The 15,352-nt window shown below is 46.0% G+C and overlaps 1 protein-coding gene across 1 annotated transcript in view; it reads right to left on the minus strand.

Moving 5' to 3' along the window:
* The window catches only part of ENPP6 (ectonucleotide pyrophosphatase/phosphodiesterase 6), a 95,139-nt gene that overhangs the window by 57,668 nt on the left and 22,119 nt on the right, over nt 1-15,352 (minus strand). Inside the window, exon 2 of the mRNA XM_056114215.1 lies at nt 1,487-1,666. Coding sequence (XP_055970190.1) covers nt 1,487-1,666 — 180 coding nt within the window. The remainder of the gene's footprint in view (nt 1-1,486; nt 1,667-15,352) is intronic.

Raw genomic sequence — 15,352 nt, forward strand, 5'->3', positions numbered from 1 at the left:
TCTTCAGCTTTTGCACAACAGAAAGAGTCATCTCCATTGCCCTCCATCCTGAGTGCCTCCCATTGCTAAAAGCTTTGTCTCATGTCAGTCAGAAGGGGCTGCTGGGGAGATTGGCCCTAGATCTTCTGAAAGACCCCAGAGGTATCTGTCAGCAGAGCCAACCCACAGCCTTGTTCTCAGTCCATGCAGCTGGCCTTGGCCTTCGGGTGTCTACCCTGCAACTGAATGTAGATATCTACCCTGCATGCTTTCTCTGGTCTCCATCTGCCTGTACTGCGCCCCCCACATCTGACTGCTGGCACAGCGCAGGGCACCCATAGCCCTTACCCACCTTTAATGGGCAGCCTCTAAATGGCTGCTTGAGGGCCCCCTCCACGTGGGCCATCTGTGACTCAGCCTCAGCTGCCTCAGCTGCCTCTGCTGATGCCCTTTCTCCCTATCTCTGCCGCCCCTGCAACCTGCCTGTTACCAGCTCTGCGAGGCTGCATCTGGCCCTCCCTGTCAGTCCCAGGACGCGTGGGTAAAGCCTCTTATTTATCCCTCTACCTCTCCCATGCCCCCCTTATAACTACTTCTTAGTGCCAAGTGTGGTCTTACTTATTCTGAATTAAGGGAAGGGGGAAAGTATAGACAGACATATTCATGGGAAAGCACAAAGAATAAATCCCACCAACGGGAAAAAGCAGGGACAGAATTATTTCTAGTCACAAAGACTAGAACGTTTCTTCCTTCCTGGAAGGTACAGGATGGCCACCATGAGTGTCCCAAGAGTCTCTCAAACAGACAGAGATGTTCACAGGGGTGCTCAACTCATGGCAGTAAGAACAGTAATTAAGTGCCCCTTGATACATGCAGGAGGAATATGAATAACAAAGGGGCTAACCTGTAATTCCAGGTCGGCTGGGTTGGTGGTTCAAGGTGAGTGCCCCCATGCGGTGCCAGGATTATCCAGCTGCCTCATCTGTGTTGGGAGCCTCCAGGGCAATACCTGAGCATGCTCAGGAGCCTCTGGGGGTACCCCCTGGGACGCTCAGGGGACCACATGGTGCCAGTGGTCAAACTCAGGTTGGATGTGTTCAAGGCAATCATCCTAACTTCTATACTACTCCCCGGCCCCCTGAACCTTCTTTTTCAATTTGGCCAGGAAGCTTATAATCTTTAAGAAGTGGCACACTGAACTCTTTTGCAAATAAGCAACCTATACCCTATAATCTCTCCTGTATATACAAACATATAATCTCCCCTGGATACCCAAAAGAGCATTCATGAAGAAGCATGCTATATGGCAGAAACATTGCCAAGATGACTTTGTATGTTCGAGAGGTCAAAAGTGAGTTCAGAACAGACTTGTCCTTAGACTATAGCTTGAGTAAAGACTCCAGTTTCACACCGGGTCTGGATCTAGAAGCAGGACACGGGCATTCTGTCTTCAGAAATTCACAGGAGACCTGGAAGGTGGGAGGAGCCTGCCCATCAGCGCACTCACCTGGCCAGTAGTACATGTACACCTTCTTCTTGGCTTTCATCAGAGTGACCCAGAGAGGCTCTGATCCATTCCACCAGAGGGGCATCAGGCTGTCTTTGTTGACACCAATGTCAAAGGACTTGTTTGTGGTGGGGTCCCACATGTAGTTCCCAGTCATCTGGTGGACCTCACAGTGCCGGCCTAGGTTAATAAGAACGCAAATCGTCAGTTCCTATCCTGATGACATTTATGTCTTACCTTTACTTTTATGCTTTACCTCTGATGGCAAAACACATTCAGGGGGCTGGAGCAATAGCACAGCGGATAGGGCATTTGCCTTGCACGCGGCCAACCCGGGTTCAATCCCCGGCATCCCATATGGTCCCCCAAGCACTGCCAGGAGTAATTCCTGAGTGTAAAGCCAGGAGTAAACCCCTGTGCCTCACTGGGTGTGACCCAAAAAGAAAAAAACATTCAGAAATGTACACTGGTGGAGGGATGGGTATTGGAGTACTGTATGACTGAAACCCAACCATGATCAGTTTTGTAACTCTGTATCTCACAGTGACTCAATTAAAAAAAATAGAAAATTTTTTAAAACGATAAACAAAAATTTTTCAAAAAATCATTCAGAAAGTACAAAACTATGGTAAGATTTGCTTTCTTCTTCTTTTAAAATTGTAGATATTTCTTCCCTCTTTGATTGGACCATAGGGTTAAACAATCCACACGTAAATCCAGTCACTGATGGAAGGCTGAAGGAAGTCATTTTGAGGGAGGTGAATTTGTCAAGTCTGAAGCTATTTTTACATGTCACTGAAGACATTGTTTCCAAACTTCAAACCATGGCTTGAGCGCGAAAATGAATGTTTGGACACTGGCTCCTCATGGGTCTTGGCTAGGCTTTCACTCAACATTCTGGGGTTCCCCCACACCCTCCACCCACATGATGGAGAATCTGGATCCTCCGAAGCTGATTCTCTTTGTTCCTGAAGAAGAGGAGTGAGCACTTCACACAGAACAATGGCAGAGCCTGTGACCTTAGGAACTGATGGGTGTCAAACAGATTCAACTTGGAACAGCAGAGAAAGAGAACACCCATTCAGATGGAGTGTTCTGCTGGTGACAAAGGCAGCTTCCGATGGCATGGCTTAGCCCCAGAAGAGAAGCCAGGAGTAAAAGACACAAGAACTTGGACTCTTTGGGAACGATAGGTTTAAATTATTTAGTTTGGAGTAATTTGTTCCATCTTCAAAGTAAAAATACGCAAACATAGGCAAAGGCATCAAAAATTGCTGCAACTTCATTGAGAAGCTTATGTCTCTCAGATGAAGCCTGCTCTAAGAAGCTTGCTGACTTGGCTACATCAAAGTGGCTTTTCTGTTTGCTATGGTTTCTTCTTAAGTTTCCAGCATGCGCGCACACGTGCACACACACACTCACACTCACACACACACACACACACACAATATTTTTAACAAAAATGAGTGACCATAAAATACATTTCTTGAAATATTGGAAGCTAAGGGTATCATCAAGGAAAACCCTTTGAGTCCATCCTTTTATTTCATTGCAGAAACCCAGGAATTCCACGAATCACACTTCAAACATGACACCCAGCAAGCTATCCAGAAAGGTTTTATCTAGAGTTGAAGGGTTGGGGTTTTTCACACTGAAGAGTTTTCACATGTGGGTTGAGGAAAATAAATACAAAGCAATTTTCCCCGTGGCTAAGGAACTTTGTGTTTCATTTATTCCACCCACTATCATTTCTTACATGATCCTTTGGGTCTCACAGAGTGCAGGTGTATTGAGTCAAACCTACCCAACTGGGGTCACCATCCTCAAGTCTTTATAACTTCATGGGGTCCACTGCATACAAGAACCTTCCACAACCCGGGGCTCAGAAGAGCACCAGAGTTCATATCTAACTTGAAAACTCATGAGACTTCCCACCCACTTCACTGCTGATCCCTAGTATATAATCACTCATCAAAAGGAGAGGCAGGCATCTTCATGTTCCATGATTCTATCTTCCTGAGGTAACAAAGGCTGATACCAGCAGGGAAACTCAGGGAGTTGAAAGTTCTTATCAAGTTCCTTTATTCAAAACTACACCCTGAATCTAAAACCAACTTTCTATCATCCTAATGGTCCTTATTTTCTTCAAAAGACATGATAATCCTTATGCCATGTGCAGCAGATGTCTCTTTCCTGGAGTCTACACATGCTCTTTAATGCCCACCGAAGTGCATAGGGGCAGTTAACTTGGAACTGGGTTCACAGACACCCAGGAAAGGAGGGAGGTGTAGAAAACATGAATATAGTTGATAAAACAGAAAAGCATTGGAATGAATGTCAGGGAAATGTAGGAAGGACTGACATCAAATAGGCAAACAGGGGAACAGTAGGGAGGGATCCACGGGGGGCGGAGGGGGGAGTCGGGGTGGGGGGGTGCAGGGGTCTCTGCTTTCAATGTGGAGTTGTCCGGACTCTTGAATAAGAAACGCTTGATAAAAATAATAATAATAATTAAAAAAATGCTTGAAATTCAAACATAAGCAGGAGTGGTACATGATTCTGTTTTCAGAAGATGTTGTGTTTGGAGAAGCGGGAAGCCAATGATGATAATGCTTAAAGTATTCCAAACCCGTGCTTGTGTATCACAAGCCCACTCAATCGTTGGATGACCTTGACCTCTTCTATTTCTGACACTCAATACTTTAGGCCTCAACAAGTGAACACTGTCATATTCTTCGTTGCTCTCTAGGAGAAAAGTATAAGGAAATTGATGAATTGTGTATGTGAGAGAGTGAGGGCAGGGGAGAGGTAGGGTGGGAGGACTAGGGAAAGAGACAGAGAAAGAAAAATGGAAAGAAGGAGAACATTCCCCAAGAGAACTTCTGCTAACCAGAATTCCCCTTCTCTTACACGTACTTCTAGATGCTGATGACAGCTGGGATGTGTACTTGGCTCACAGTTACTGGATTGTTCCAAACTTTCAGATGAAGAAATCCTGTCTCCTATGCTAGCTCAGTCCCTGTTCCTTGCCTCCTACAGGGTCTTCTTTCTTCGCTGTTAATTATATCGTTGGTGGCCTCAGACAGAGCCCTCCCAGCCCCACCCTTGAGATTGGTGGTACCTGGGACTCAGCAAGCTTCACAACTTCAATTGTGGTCTCGCCTGGGGCAGCCACTTACTTGTGGTCCTGCCTGTGTGTGTTGAGACATGGACTCAAATGACAGCTTTCCATCCCGCTCCTGTCTGGCAGATGGCTGGTCTGGGCTTGTCCATTCCGAAAGGAAGTCAGGCCTACACAGCCAGAAGATCCACCTGCACTCTGCCGAGACTCAGCCTTGACTTGCTGAGGCTGGGCGAGGCGTGTGGGCAAGGGGCTCCTTCTCACTTCCTATGAATGGCCAGAGCCTGCAGCAGAGGCCAGAACCAGGACCTGTCCTGGTGTGAGTTACAGAGCTTCCAGGTGGCAAATGGGGCTTGCGCACCACAGGTCACTGAGACTCCTGGAGGATGGAGCCTGTAAGGTGTGTTTGTTCCCCAAAGGCTGAAGCACAGATGCTGTGGACTCCCAGCGGGTATCCCTTTGCTCTACGGAACACTGCCTTTCCCAGGATCCAGAAAGGATCTGTGGCCCCTGACTGGCAGCTGCTCAGTGTCTTCTGCCGGCAGAACTAAGTTTCCTTCTGGTGCGTATAGCCAAGCTGGTTTCTCTGCCCACCCGACCTGCTCGTTCTGTTGGACTGCCTGGCAAAAGGGGCGGCTGAAAGAACAGAACAGAACAGAGCACAGCGTACCTGCTTCTGCAGCCCATACGAGCTTGTCTCCATATTGCTGCCTGATCCATGCCTATTTGTACGTGTCTGCAATTCAGTTTAATTCAGTCATCACTGAAAAATACATGTGGCTCTGGCTATTCAAATGCCCAAACCTAGTGGGACAATTTTCCCTTATCCCCAAGGGGGATAAGATGGAGAAGATGAGAGGCTGGAAAGAGAGTACAGCAGGTAGGGAACTTGCTTACCACATGGCTGACCTGGATTCAATGCCCAGGGTCCTGTAGGTTTTCCAAAGCACCACCCGGAGTAAGCACTGCTTAGCATAAAGCCAGGAGTAACCCCTGAGCATCACCAGATGTGAACACCCCCCCCCCAAAAAAAAACACTGTAGATGAAAGAGCTAATAACACAAAAATCATGCCTGAGGCCCAAGACTTTATAGATGTATTAAACACAAACTGTGGCTGTCAGCCTGATGCTATAGGTGCTGTGGGTCAGTATGAGGGAGGTGATGGTGTGACAGACTGTGGCAAGGACACAGGTCATAGAGTTAGAATGTAGAGTTCAAAGCCAAGCTCTGCTTCTTATTATCTGTGTAAGGTTGGACAAGTAGCTTGGACAAGGCCTCAGTTGACTGGCTAGAGTCTCAGTTTCTTCATCTGAGTAAAGAACATGATAACCTTTAAGGCTGCCGGGTTTCGCTATTACTTAACTGAAATTTATATTGTGTTGTTGGGAAACCAGCGTTATTGAACTCAAGTGTTGCTATTGGATCTTGTCCTTATTTGAACTGTGCAGGGGATCAGAATGCTTCACACATACGTAAACCTCTGAACATACATATATGTATGTGAGCTGGGAATAAGCACTGTTTATAGAAATACATTTTCGCTGCTGTTAGGGTAGAGGGTCACATAAAAATGTAACATAGAGGCCAGCCAGACCTCTCTTCTTCTGAGTTCTCCACTTGGTTTGTTTCAACCTTTTTTCCCCCCAGAAATTTAAAATTCTGCAGGAGACTTGTTTAATTGCAGTTCTGTTTACCTTTAGACTCTGACTTCCATGATAAATGCTCTTCCCCGGAAATGAAACTATACTTTAATGCACAAAGAACCCCCACACATGAAGTAGTCACAAGAGGGGAATCTTGACTCTGGATAGGAAGGAAGGAAGGGAGGGAGGGAGGGAGGAAGGAAGGAAGGAAGGAAGGAAGGAAGGAAGGAAGGAAGGTGGGTGGGTGGAAAGTGGAGAAATGGAGAATGGTGCAAAGAAGTTGACACTGAATCCACAGCCTCAAAAGTCAGCTCAGGGTTGGAAAGAGACAACCTCGCCCACCGCTGACCAGGTTCAATTCACTAGCACTGTGGTGTCAAAGACCCCTGGGATTCCAGAGAACTGCTTGGGAGACACCCCCCCAAACACACAAAAAAGAAGTCCTTTCAGCTCATTCCTTCAGACTTCCTGCGTGGTAGCCCCTCACGGCACAGGTCCAAGGCTTGAATAAATCTTATGTATTCATCTCTTCCCATTCCCTGCTCTGCAGCTCCTAGCTTTAAACCTTCTCAAAAACAATTCAGCCTTCAAACAAAAATAAAATAACTCAATTTTGTACTACAGGACACTTGCTCAACCTCCAAATTTTCATTGCTACTTCTTTGAATAGGAAGGAGGGAAGAAAGGAAGGAAAGAAGGAAGGAAGTACTAAGGAAGTAAGAAGGAAGGAAGGAAGGAAGGAAGGAAGGAAGGAAGGAAGGAAGGAAGAAGGAAAGAAGAAGGGAGGGAGGGAGGGAGGGAAGGAGGGAGGGAGGGAGGGAGGGAAGGAGGGAGGGAGGGAGGGAGGGAGGGAGGGAGGGAGGGAGGGAGGGAGGAGTTCCTTTGCACCCAAACCTGTCCCCTCTTTTTCAGTTGCAGTAACACTGGCTTATGTTTCAGAAGTGCTATTTTATAGCCCTTTGAAGGTAAGAAGAATCCCTTCACCGAAGAGCCCCGGGCCTGTCCCACCCAATGTGCTTGCCTTCTGTGCCTTCTCCTGCAGTAACCTCAGTTCTGGGGTCGGAATGTCCCACTCCCAGGGTAGTTTGGATCCTTTGTCAGTGGCTGAGTTTTCTTTTCTTCCATCACACATAGGAGTGAGCTCATCTGACACTCGTCTCCCTCTTTCTGACGTGTCCACGTAGCTTGACGTGCCCCAGCTCCATCCATGTTGCTACAGATGACACACTGTCACCTTTCCTTGTAGCTGAGTTAGTGTCGCTTGTGGAGACAAGCCACACGTTCTCCACGCATTCATCTGACCTGTGACTTTGGGGCCATTGACAGATCTTGGTTCTCGCGGTGTGCTGCAGTGAACATTAGGTGAGCATGGATCTCTCTTGATTAGTGTTTTTGTGCTCTTGCGATAGGTACCTGGGAGGGAAATTACTGGATCATACAAGGCAATTCTATTTTTAACTTTTGTTCTGTTTAGGAGCTACACTTAGGGCTCGGGGCTATTCCCAGCTCAGTGTTTATGGGCCACTGCTGGTGCTGCTCGGAGATCATGCGGTGTGTACTCAGGTGAGCGCCCCGCAGCTGGTCAGAGCCCCAGTTCAAAGCCAGGTGTCTTGGGACTCTGCTCTCCACAGCATCCGTGCCCCCCCGCCAAGGGTACCAGGTGGCTCAATGATGATTGCTCCCATCATCCATCTCTTCATTTGAGAGTCTCCCCCAGCTCACTTCATGGGGTACACAGAGCTCCAGAATCCAGACACACTTCACTCTTGCCACCAGCTCCCCTGCACAAAGATGTATCTTCAAAGCAGAGAGGCTGCCAGCCAAGAGATAACAAACCAAGCAGACCAGAACCTTCCATGGCCTCCCTCCTCTGCCAGTAGGAGTGCAGCTATGGAACGAGAAGCTCTAAAGATCTGGAACTGAGGAGTCATGAGCTCACGGGCACATCTTAGAAGCTGAAAATGCTCACATCTACTCACACTGGTGTGACTTCAAAAAGTGGAGGTACTGCATCATCTAGAAGCTCAGTTCTTAGTTTTTTAAAGAAACATCCGTAGTGTTTTCCCAAAAGGCAGAACCAGCCAACATTCCAACAATCCGTTCTTCCCCACATCCATGCCAACACTTGTTGGTTAAGTTTTTGTTTCGGTGGCATCTGTGAGTCTCACTGATGTGAGGTGATAATCTCATTTTGATTTACCCGATGATCAGTGATACAGAGTACTTTTTTCGTATACCTACTGGCCATCTGCATGTCTTTTTGGAAGAAGTTTGGTCTACAGAACAACAGGGGCCTGGGGGTGTTGGGGAGGGGGTGGTACACTGCGGTGGAGGGGTTGGTGTTGGAACATTGTAAGCATGAAACCCTATCATCAACAATATTATAAATCACGGTACCTAATAATATTTCATTTTTTAAAAGTGCACTTCGTTCAGAACCAGGCAGCCTGAGAGTGTCCAGGAAGCCAGACTTGCCCGCTATTGGGCGCCTCTACGAACTTTCCCTTGAGAATGATGAAATCATGCAATTTGCTGCAATATGGATGGAACTGGAAGACGTCATGTTAACTGAAGTAAGCCAGAAGAAGGATAAACACAAGATGATATCACTTATATGAGGTATTTAGAATAACTGGATGAGAGAATGCAGCGTTTTAAAAGGGGGGAGGGGTGCGTCCAGATCAACCTTGCCCCCAGAGTACATGGAGGAGAAGGAAAGAGAGAGTGGAGGGGAGCAGGAGAAGAGAGAGATGAGAAGCACTGGGGGCTAGGTCAGGGGTTATTAAGGTACATGGGTGGTGTTAACGAGTGGTAGAGCTAAGTATCCAAGTCACCGAGTCAACATCTGAAATCAAGAGACCCAAAACTTAACAACAACGAACTAGAAAGGTGCCTGCCAAGAAGAGAGGCTCCGGTAGGTGGTGGGATGTGGAAGGGAGCCCGGGAAGAGGGTAGAGGGAAGCTGACAGGCTGACACTGGTGGTGTTATTGGTGCTGCTATATTTTATGGCTAAACCTCAACTATGAATCACTTCGTAAATCATGGTTCTAGAATAAGGATTTTTTAAATTCACCCAAAAAAGAAAGAACTTTTCCATAAGTCTCTGGAGGACTTAAAGATCCATTTGGATCCTGTTTAGATGAGTGAATTTTCACATAGCTAGTTGAAACCCCAAAGTCTTGAATGAATGAACAAAACAGTGCTCAAAGCAGGAAACTTACAAATTAACATTTGCTTTCTGTCTCACCTCCGGGAGGTTGAGGTCGGGTGGGGAGAACATCTTGTTTTCTGCACTTGTTCAGAGTTGAGGACTGGGAGGGTAAAGAAGTGTTTTCCGTGGAAATAGGCAAGATCGCATGGAAAGAAAAGTTCACAATTTGCACATCTTTAAAATGCAGCTACTGATGTATGTGTCAGACACAGCCCTGATTAGAGTCTGAGTCACAAATATTGCAAGACCGAGATAACAGGCTTTGATTATAGTGTGAAGAGCAGGGCCTGCAACAAAAATAACCCCCAACTGCTAAAAGGGGAGATCATTTTGATTAGAGACATTCACACTCATGGTTTTGAGGTCACTGCACTCAAAGAAACGCAATGTTTGATCTCTCGAGTGCTCAAGTGCTCAGGAGTTGACACAGTGATTTCAGCAAGTGAGTTTAGGGAAGGAACAAAAATGATTAGCCTGCAAAAGGACAAAACAAAACATGGAGGATTTTAGTTAAGCCATTTTCTTTTCCGGCAAGCATATTTTCATGGATGCACCAAGACACTTCAAGACAATAGAATCTCGTCTTAGCTCTGAGCAGAGTTGAGAGTTTGAATTAATTACTTCATTCAAGATGGAATCTCTGTTGAGATCTATTTCCATTTTACTGTATATGTCTAGGGCCTTCTCTGGATGAGGGTTCAGAAGGAGCGATCACTTATTCTTTGTCCTCATTCTTTCCTACATTTGAAAAACTCAGTCTCAAAGTATCAAAGTATCAAAGTATCATTACCCTCTCCCTAGCAAAAAAAAAAGAAGAAGAAAATACTCATTTTTCATTTACTGGAAACAACCCAAATGCTCAAGAACAGGTGACTTGAAAAAGAAACTATGGTACATCTACACCAAAATACTACTCAACTATAAAAAAAGATGAAATCATGAAATGTTCTGCTATGTGGATGGATCTGGGTATTAGCATGCCGAGTGAAGTTAGCCAGAAGGAGAGGGCCAGAGCGCCCTACTATGTGCTATACAGAGAAACATAGTAAGCAAACATCAAATACCCAAAATATTAGGAACTGAGAACTGGTCACTGGAACAAGGGCAAAAGGAAGCTGATTCTTTGGTGGAGAGTGTGATGTTGAAATGAAACTCTTCCATAATGAATATGGTGCCTAAATTAAAATTTAATTTTAAAGTAAAGAAAGGTGTATTAGGTCAAAGACCCAAACCCCTTCTCCAATTCAGTTTTTCAACTCGTATAGAACCTGATGGGAAAATCTACCAGCACAGGAAATAGATGCCAAAATATCATCGGATCCACTATTCATACCAGGAATTTAGAGAAGAAAGAGAGAGAGAGAGAGATTCCTTGCAGGTGGTCAGGAATTTGATGTATGCAACCACTTCAATGATTCGATCTTGTATCAACCAATTTACAAAGCAGAAAAGAACCAAACAAAACCCCCATTCCCTTCTTATTTTTTGATAAACAGTAGAAGACAACTCATATTTGTTGACCTGGTCCTTTTTGTTACCTTCTCTGGGATGTGGATTGACTGGGTTAGGGGTGAAGTGAGACAGACCGCCCCGAGGTCTGGAGGGAAACAGGTCCCAAATACACATGGCCTGGTCCCAGCACATCAGCCAGTGTGGGAACCAATGCCTCATGATTTGTGCATATAATTAATTTCTTTCCAGGGCTCCCAGCATTTGCATGATGTGCAGACAGATCATTTGCAGGGTGGAGAGGATGAAATACCCCAGACCAGCTTGGGGAGGTGTGAGATCCCAGGACCCTGAGCTCAGTGCAAAGCCTTTCCGAACCCAAAAGACCAGAATAAAAACATTATCCCTCAGCTCAGGGGCAGTGGGGGAGACCTACCCCCAGCCCCTGGGCACTATCTGAAACATGAAGGTAATCAGATCTGATAAGTAGAATGCCGGCAGCATGGCTGGCACACAGTGGGCGTTTGGTAAATGCACACCACCACCTAAACCGTCATTTTTTCTTTCTTTTTGGATCACACCTGGCAATTCTCAGGGGTTACTCCTGGCTTTGCACTCAGGAATTATTCCTGATGGTACTCGGGGGACCATATGGGATGATGGGAATCGAACCCAGGTCTGCCACGTGCAAGGTAAACGCCCTACTCGCTGTACTATTGCTTCAGGCCCTAAACCCTCTTTTAAAGTCCTTCACCACCAGCTAGCAAGAGATTGTGAGGGGCTGGTGAGAAGAGGCTGAGACAGCGTGGTGCTTCCTGGGGTCTGGCTTGGAGGCAAATCCCTTTGAAGGAAAAGAAGAGAGGCGCCAGTCTGGGAAGACCGTGAGATCCCAGGACTAAGGGATGGTTTGTAATGGGAGAGTGAACCCCAGGTTCAAAAGTTAACCATCCTGGCTGCAAAACAAAAAAAAATCACCACCACCACCACCAGCAGTAACTGAACATGCCTGGCCCAACCCTGCCCTCTAGTGGTGATTAAAAGCATCGCCACCACCCACAGACTCACTTTGCGTCTCAGGTTAGAACACGTTCCAGGATTCTGCCTGAGGCCTAGAAAGATGCTAAATCGGCCAAGTACCGAGGGCCAAGCTGGGAGCGAGGTCAGAGGGGATGGGCTGCTAAATATCCAGATTAGGCCCCGCTCATCACTGCGGAAATTTGGGTACCTGTCTGTATGTTACTCCTCCCCCCACATGCCCTCCCTCCCCTTCTAATTCTTGTTGGTATTACTTTTTTTTTTAGCATTTTCATTTCTTATGTGGTATTTTTAGTATCCTACACCCCAAACTTAGACATTATCTTTTGGGTTAGAGTCAGGAAAGTGGGAGGATGGGGGAGGAGGAGGAGGAGGATGGAGGAAGAGGAACAGGGGGAGAAGAAGAAGAAGAAGAAGAAGAAGAAGAAGAAGAAGAAGAAGAAGAAGAAGAAGAAGAAGAAGAAGAAGAAGAAGAAGAAGAAGAAGAAGAAGAAGAAGAAGAAGAAGAAGAAGAAGAAGAAGAAGAAGGAGGAGGAGGAGGATGGCATTAGTGAGCATTTAACTCCTCCAGCAGCTCAGAGTCATAGTCTATTCATCTTTCTAAGGGTGATGAGTTCTGATGGTACCAAGCTGGGCGCCACTACCCAGGGTATGGACAGCCTGAAGGAATTGTTCGTGTGTGGGTATGTTCTACTCCCAACTGCCTGTAGGGGGCAGCAGAGATGGATGCTTGCAGGCTGCATGCTCAGCCCAGCTGCTGGTCATGGTACCTTACTTAATAGCGCGTATCCCCGCGAGAGAACCAGAGAAGGAGGCTTACATTTAGCGTCTGTGTTCTTAATTCCCGCCCCCCCCCCCCCACGACTCCGCTCCCTGCACCCATACTAAGCATTTCTGGGTCTTTGTCCTCTTCCCCCCAAATTTGCAATAGTGCGCAAGGTTCACGCTGGGCACTGATGCCTCAGAACCACTCTAACCCAAGACCCTGGAGCTCATCGCTGGATGGGTTATCAAAAAAGCCCTTAGCAGCCTTACTATGTCCCCTCCCCCAAATCCAACTGACTCACAGCAAATCTCACTCACTTTCCAAAGTGCTGGTCTAAATCTAGATTTTTTTTTCCTTTCTGAAGAGCTTAGACACATTTATTTTTCACAAGTTCTCTATTATGGAAATTTTCAAATGTACAAAACTGCAGGATAAACAACCACAAAGAACATTCTGTCCCTATTTCAAACACTTTCTCCAACACACACACACACACACACACACACACACACACACACACACACCACTGAAATATTTTTAAAACCAATCCCAGACATTGTATTTTAAGTCACAAGTATTTCCATCTCTCACATAGGAAAACTTTTTGACACTATTGTAACAAAATGAACAATAATTCCACAATATCAAGTAGCACTTATGTCTATACTCAAAATTTCCCCTGATGATCTCAAAATTATCTCAGTGCAGTTCATTTCTTAGAATGAGGATTCAAACAAAACTCAGAGATTGTATTTATTATGCCTCTTAGTTTCTTTATGTCTTTAGTGGGCCTCCTCTACTGCTTATTCTCCAGTTACTAATAGAAGGCACTGAGTCATTTGTCCTAAAAGTGTCTCATCTTTTGAATGCAGAAACTTAGATCTCCACAGTCTTAATCACTTGTTCCTTTAGCTCCCATATTTCTTGCAAACCCATTGTTCCATCTAGAGATCTGCTTAGAATCATGCTTTTTTTCAGACAAGATTCTCTCATCAACAGGGCTGTGTACTTGCTATTACATCATGTTCCATGCGCCAAACTTCTGGTTGTGTCACTATTCATGAAGAATTGTTTGTGGAGTATAATGATGTTATCCTCATCCACTCATTATAAAGTTTCCCATCTACCTTCAACTAAGGGGTTTAGCAACCATCAATGATCATCAACTCATGTGAGGACTTCAAACCCCCCTTACTCGTCACAAGGAATTTTTATCAGGTTCTTTATGGAATTTCATACTGACGTTGATGTGGGTATCTGTGTTTGTTGTCTGCTGCTGCTTAATAAATAGCCTCCTACTGTAAGTGGCTTCACAACAATCACTTATTCACTTTGCTACTACGCAACTGGGCCAGAGTCTGGAAGGAAAGGCTCTTCTCTGCTCTGAACGTGATTGGCAACTGGACAGTGGGGTTCCCTGAAGGCAGCAAATGCCAACCATTACCTGGGGTCATCTTATTATCTAGGTCTTACTCTGGAGAACCTGGCAGGCTACCAAAAGTATCCTGCCCACACGGCAGAGTCTGGCAAACTCCCCGTGGTGTATTCAACATGCCAAAAACCAGTAACAATGGTGGGTCTCATTCTCCTGACTTTGAAAGAGCCTTGAATGTGGCCCTTTTTAAAATCTCAGGGCTAGGACGAAGGAGACATTACTGGGACCTGCTTGAGGCAATCGATGACCAACAGGATGACAGTGATACAGTGATACCTGGGGTCTAAGCTGTGGGCATTAATCTTGGCCTTTCTGGTGACTATTTGGCTTTCTTTTCCCTGGTGTTCAGATTCCAGGGAAGGGCACCCCAGAGAGCAAGGAGAAAAAGACCTGTGGGTCTTTTATATGACCCCGACCCCAGAGGGCAAGTAGCAACAGTGATAGGGGGTCAAAGCCGTTATGAAGATCCAGCTATACCCATCTAGGTTCCAGACTAAAGGAGCCCACAGACTGCCTTAGACTTGTTGCTTCAATAGTCATCTATTCCTACAGATACAAGAGTAGTTGGGCCAGGATCTCTGTGGCTCGGCATCTGACCCTGGGAAACTGGTCTTGAGAAGTGTGACAAGGCCCATCCAGGGCTGATGCAGAAAATGCCAGAAGGAAAGGAGAAAGCAAAGTGAATCTGAAGGCGTGAAGGAGTCAGCATTGGAGATTTCCCCCAGGAACATATAATTGCCAGGCTGAGGGACACTGCCATTCACCATCCTTATAATACCTACAGGAAGGAGATCCCAGAGGCTCGGACCCTGGTAGAATTTTAACTGAGTTAGAAATTAGAATAGGGCTGGGAAGACAGTCCAGCATGTAAGGCAAATTTTGCCTTGCATGGAGCATACCCCTGTCTGACCCCCAGCATCACCTATGGTTTCCCTGGTGTCACCAGGAGTGATTCCTGAGCACAGAGCCAGGAGTAAGCCCCAAACACTGACAGATGTGACCCCCAGACAAAACAAACCAAAAAATAGGCTGGAGAGATAGTACAGTGGGTAAGGTATCCCTGGCATACCATATGGTTCCCCAAGAACCACTAACTGTGATTCCTGAGTGCAGAGACAAAAGTAACCTCTGAGAATTGCCAGGTGTGGCCCCCAAACAAAAAAAAAACCCATAAAAATAAAATGAGAATGAATTTGGCAGAAA

Source organism: Sorex fumeus, unplaced genomic scaffold (assembly GCF_029834395.1).
Source record: "Sorex fumeus unplaced genomic scaffold, SorFum_2.1 ptg000024l, whole genome shotgun sequence".
Lineage (NCBI taxonomy): Eukaryota > Metazoa > Chordata > Mammalia > Eulipotyphla > Soricidae > Sorex > Sorex fumeus.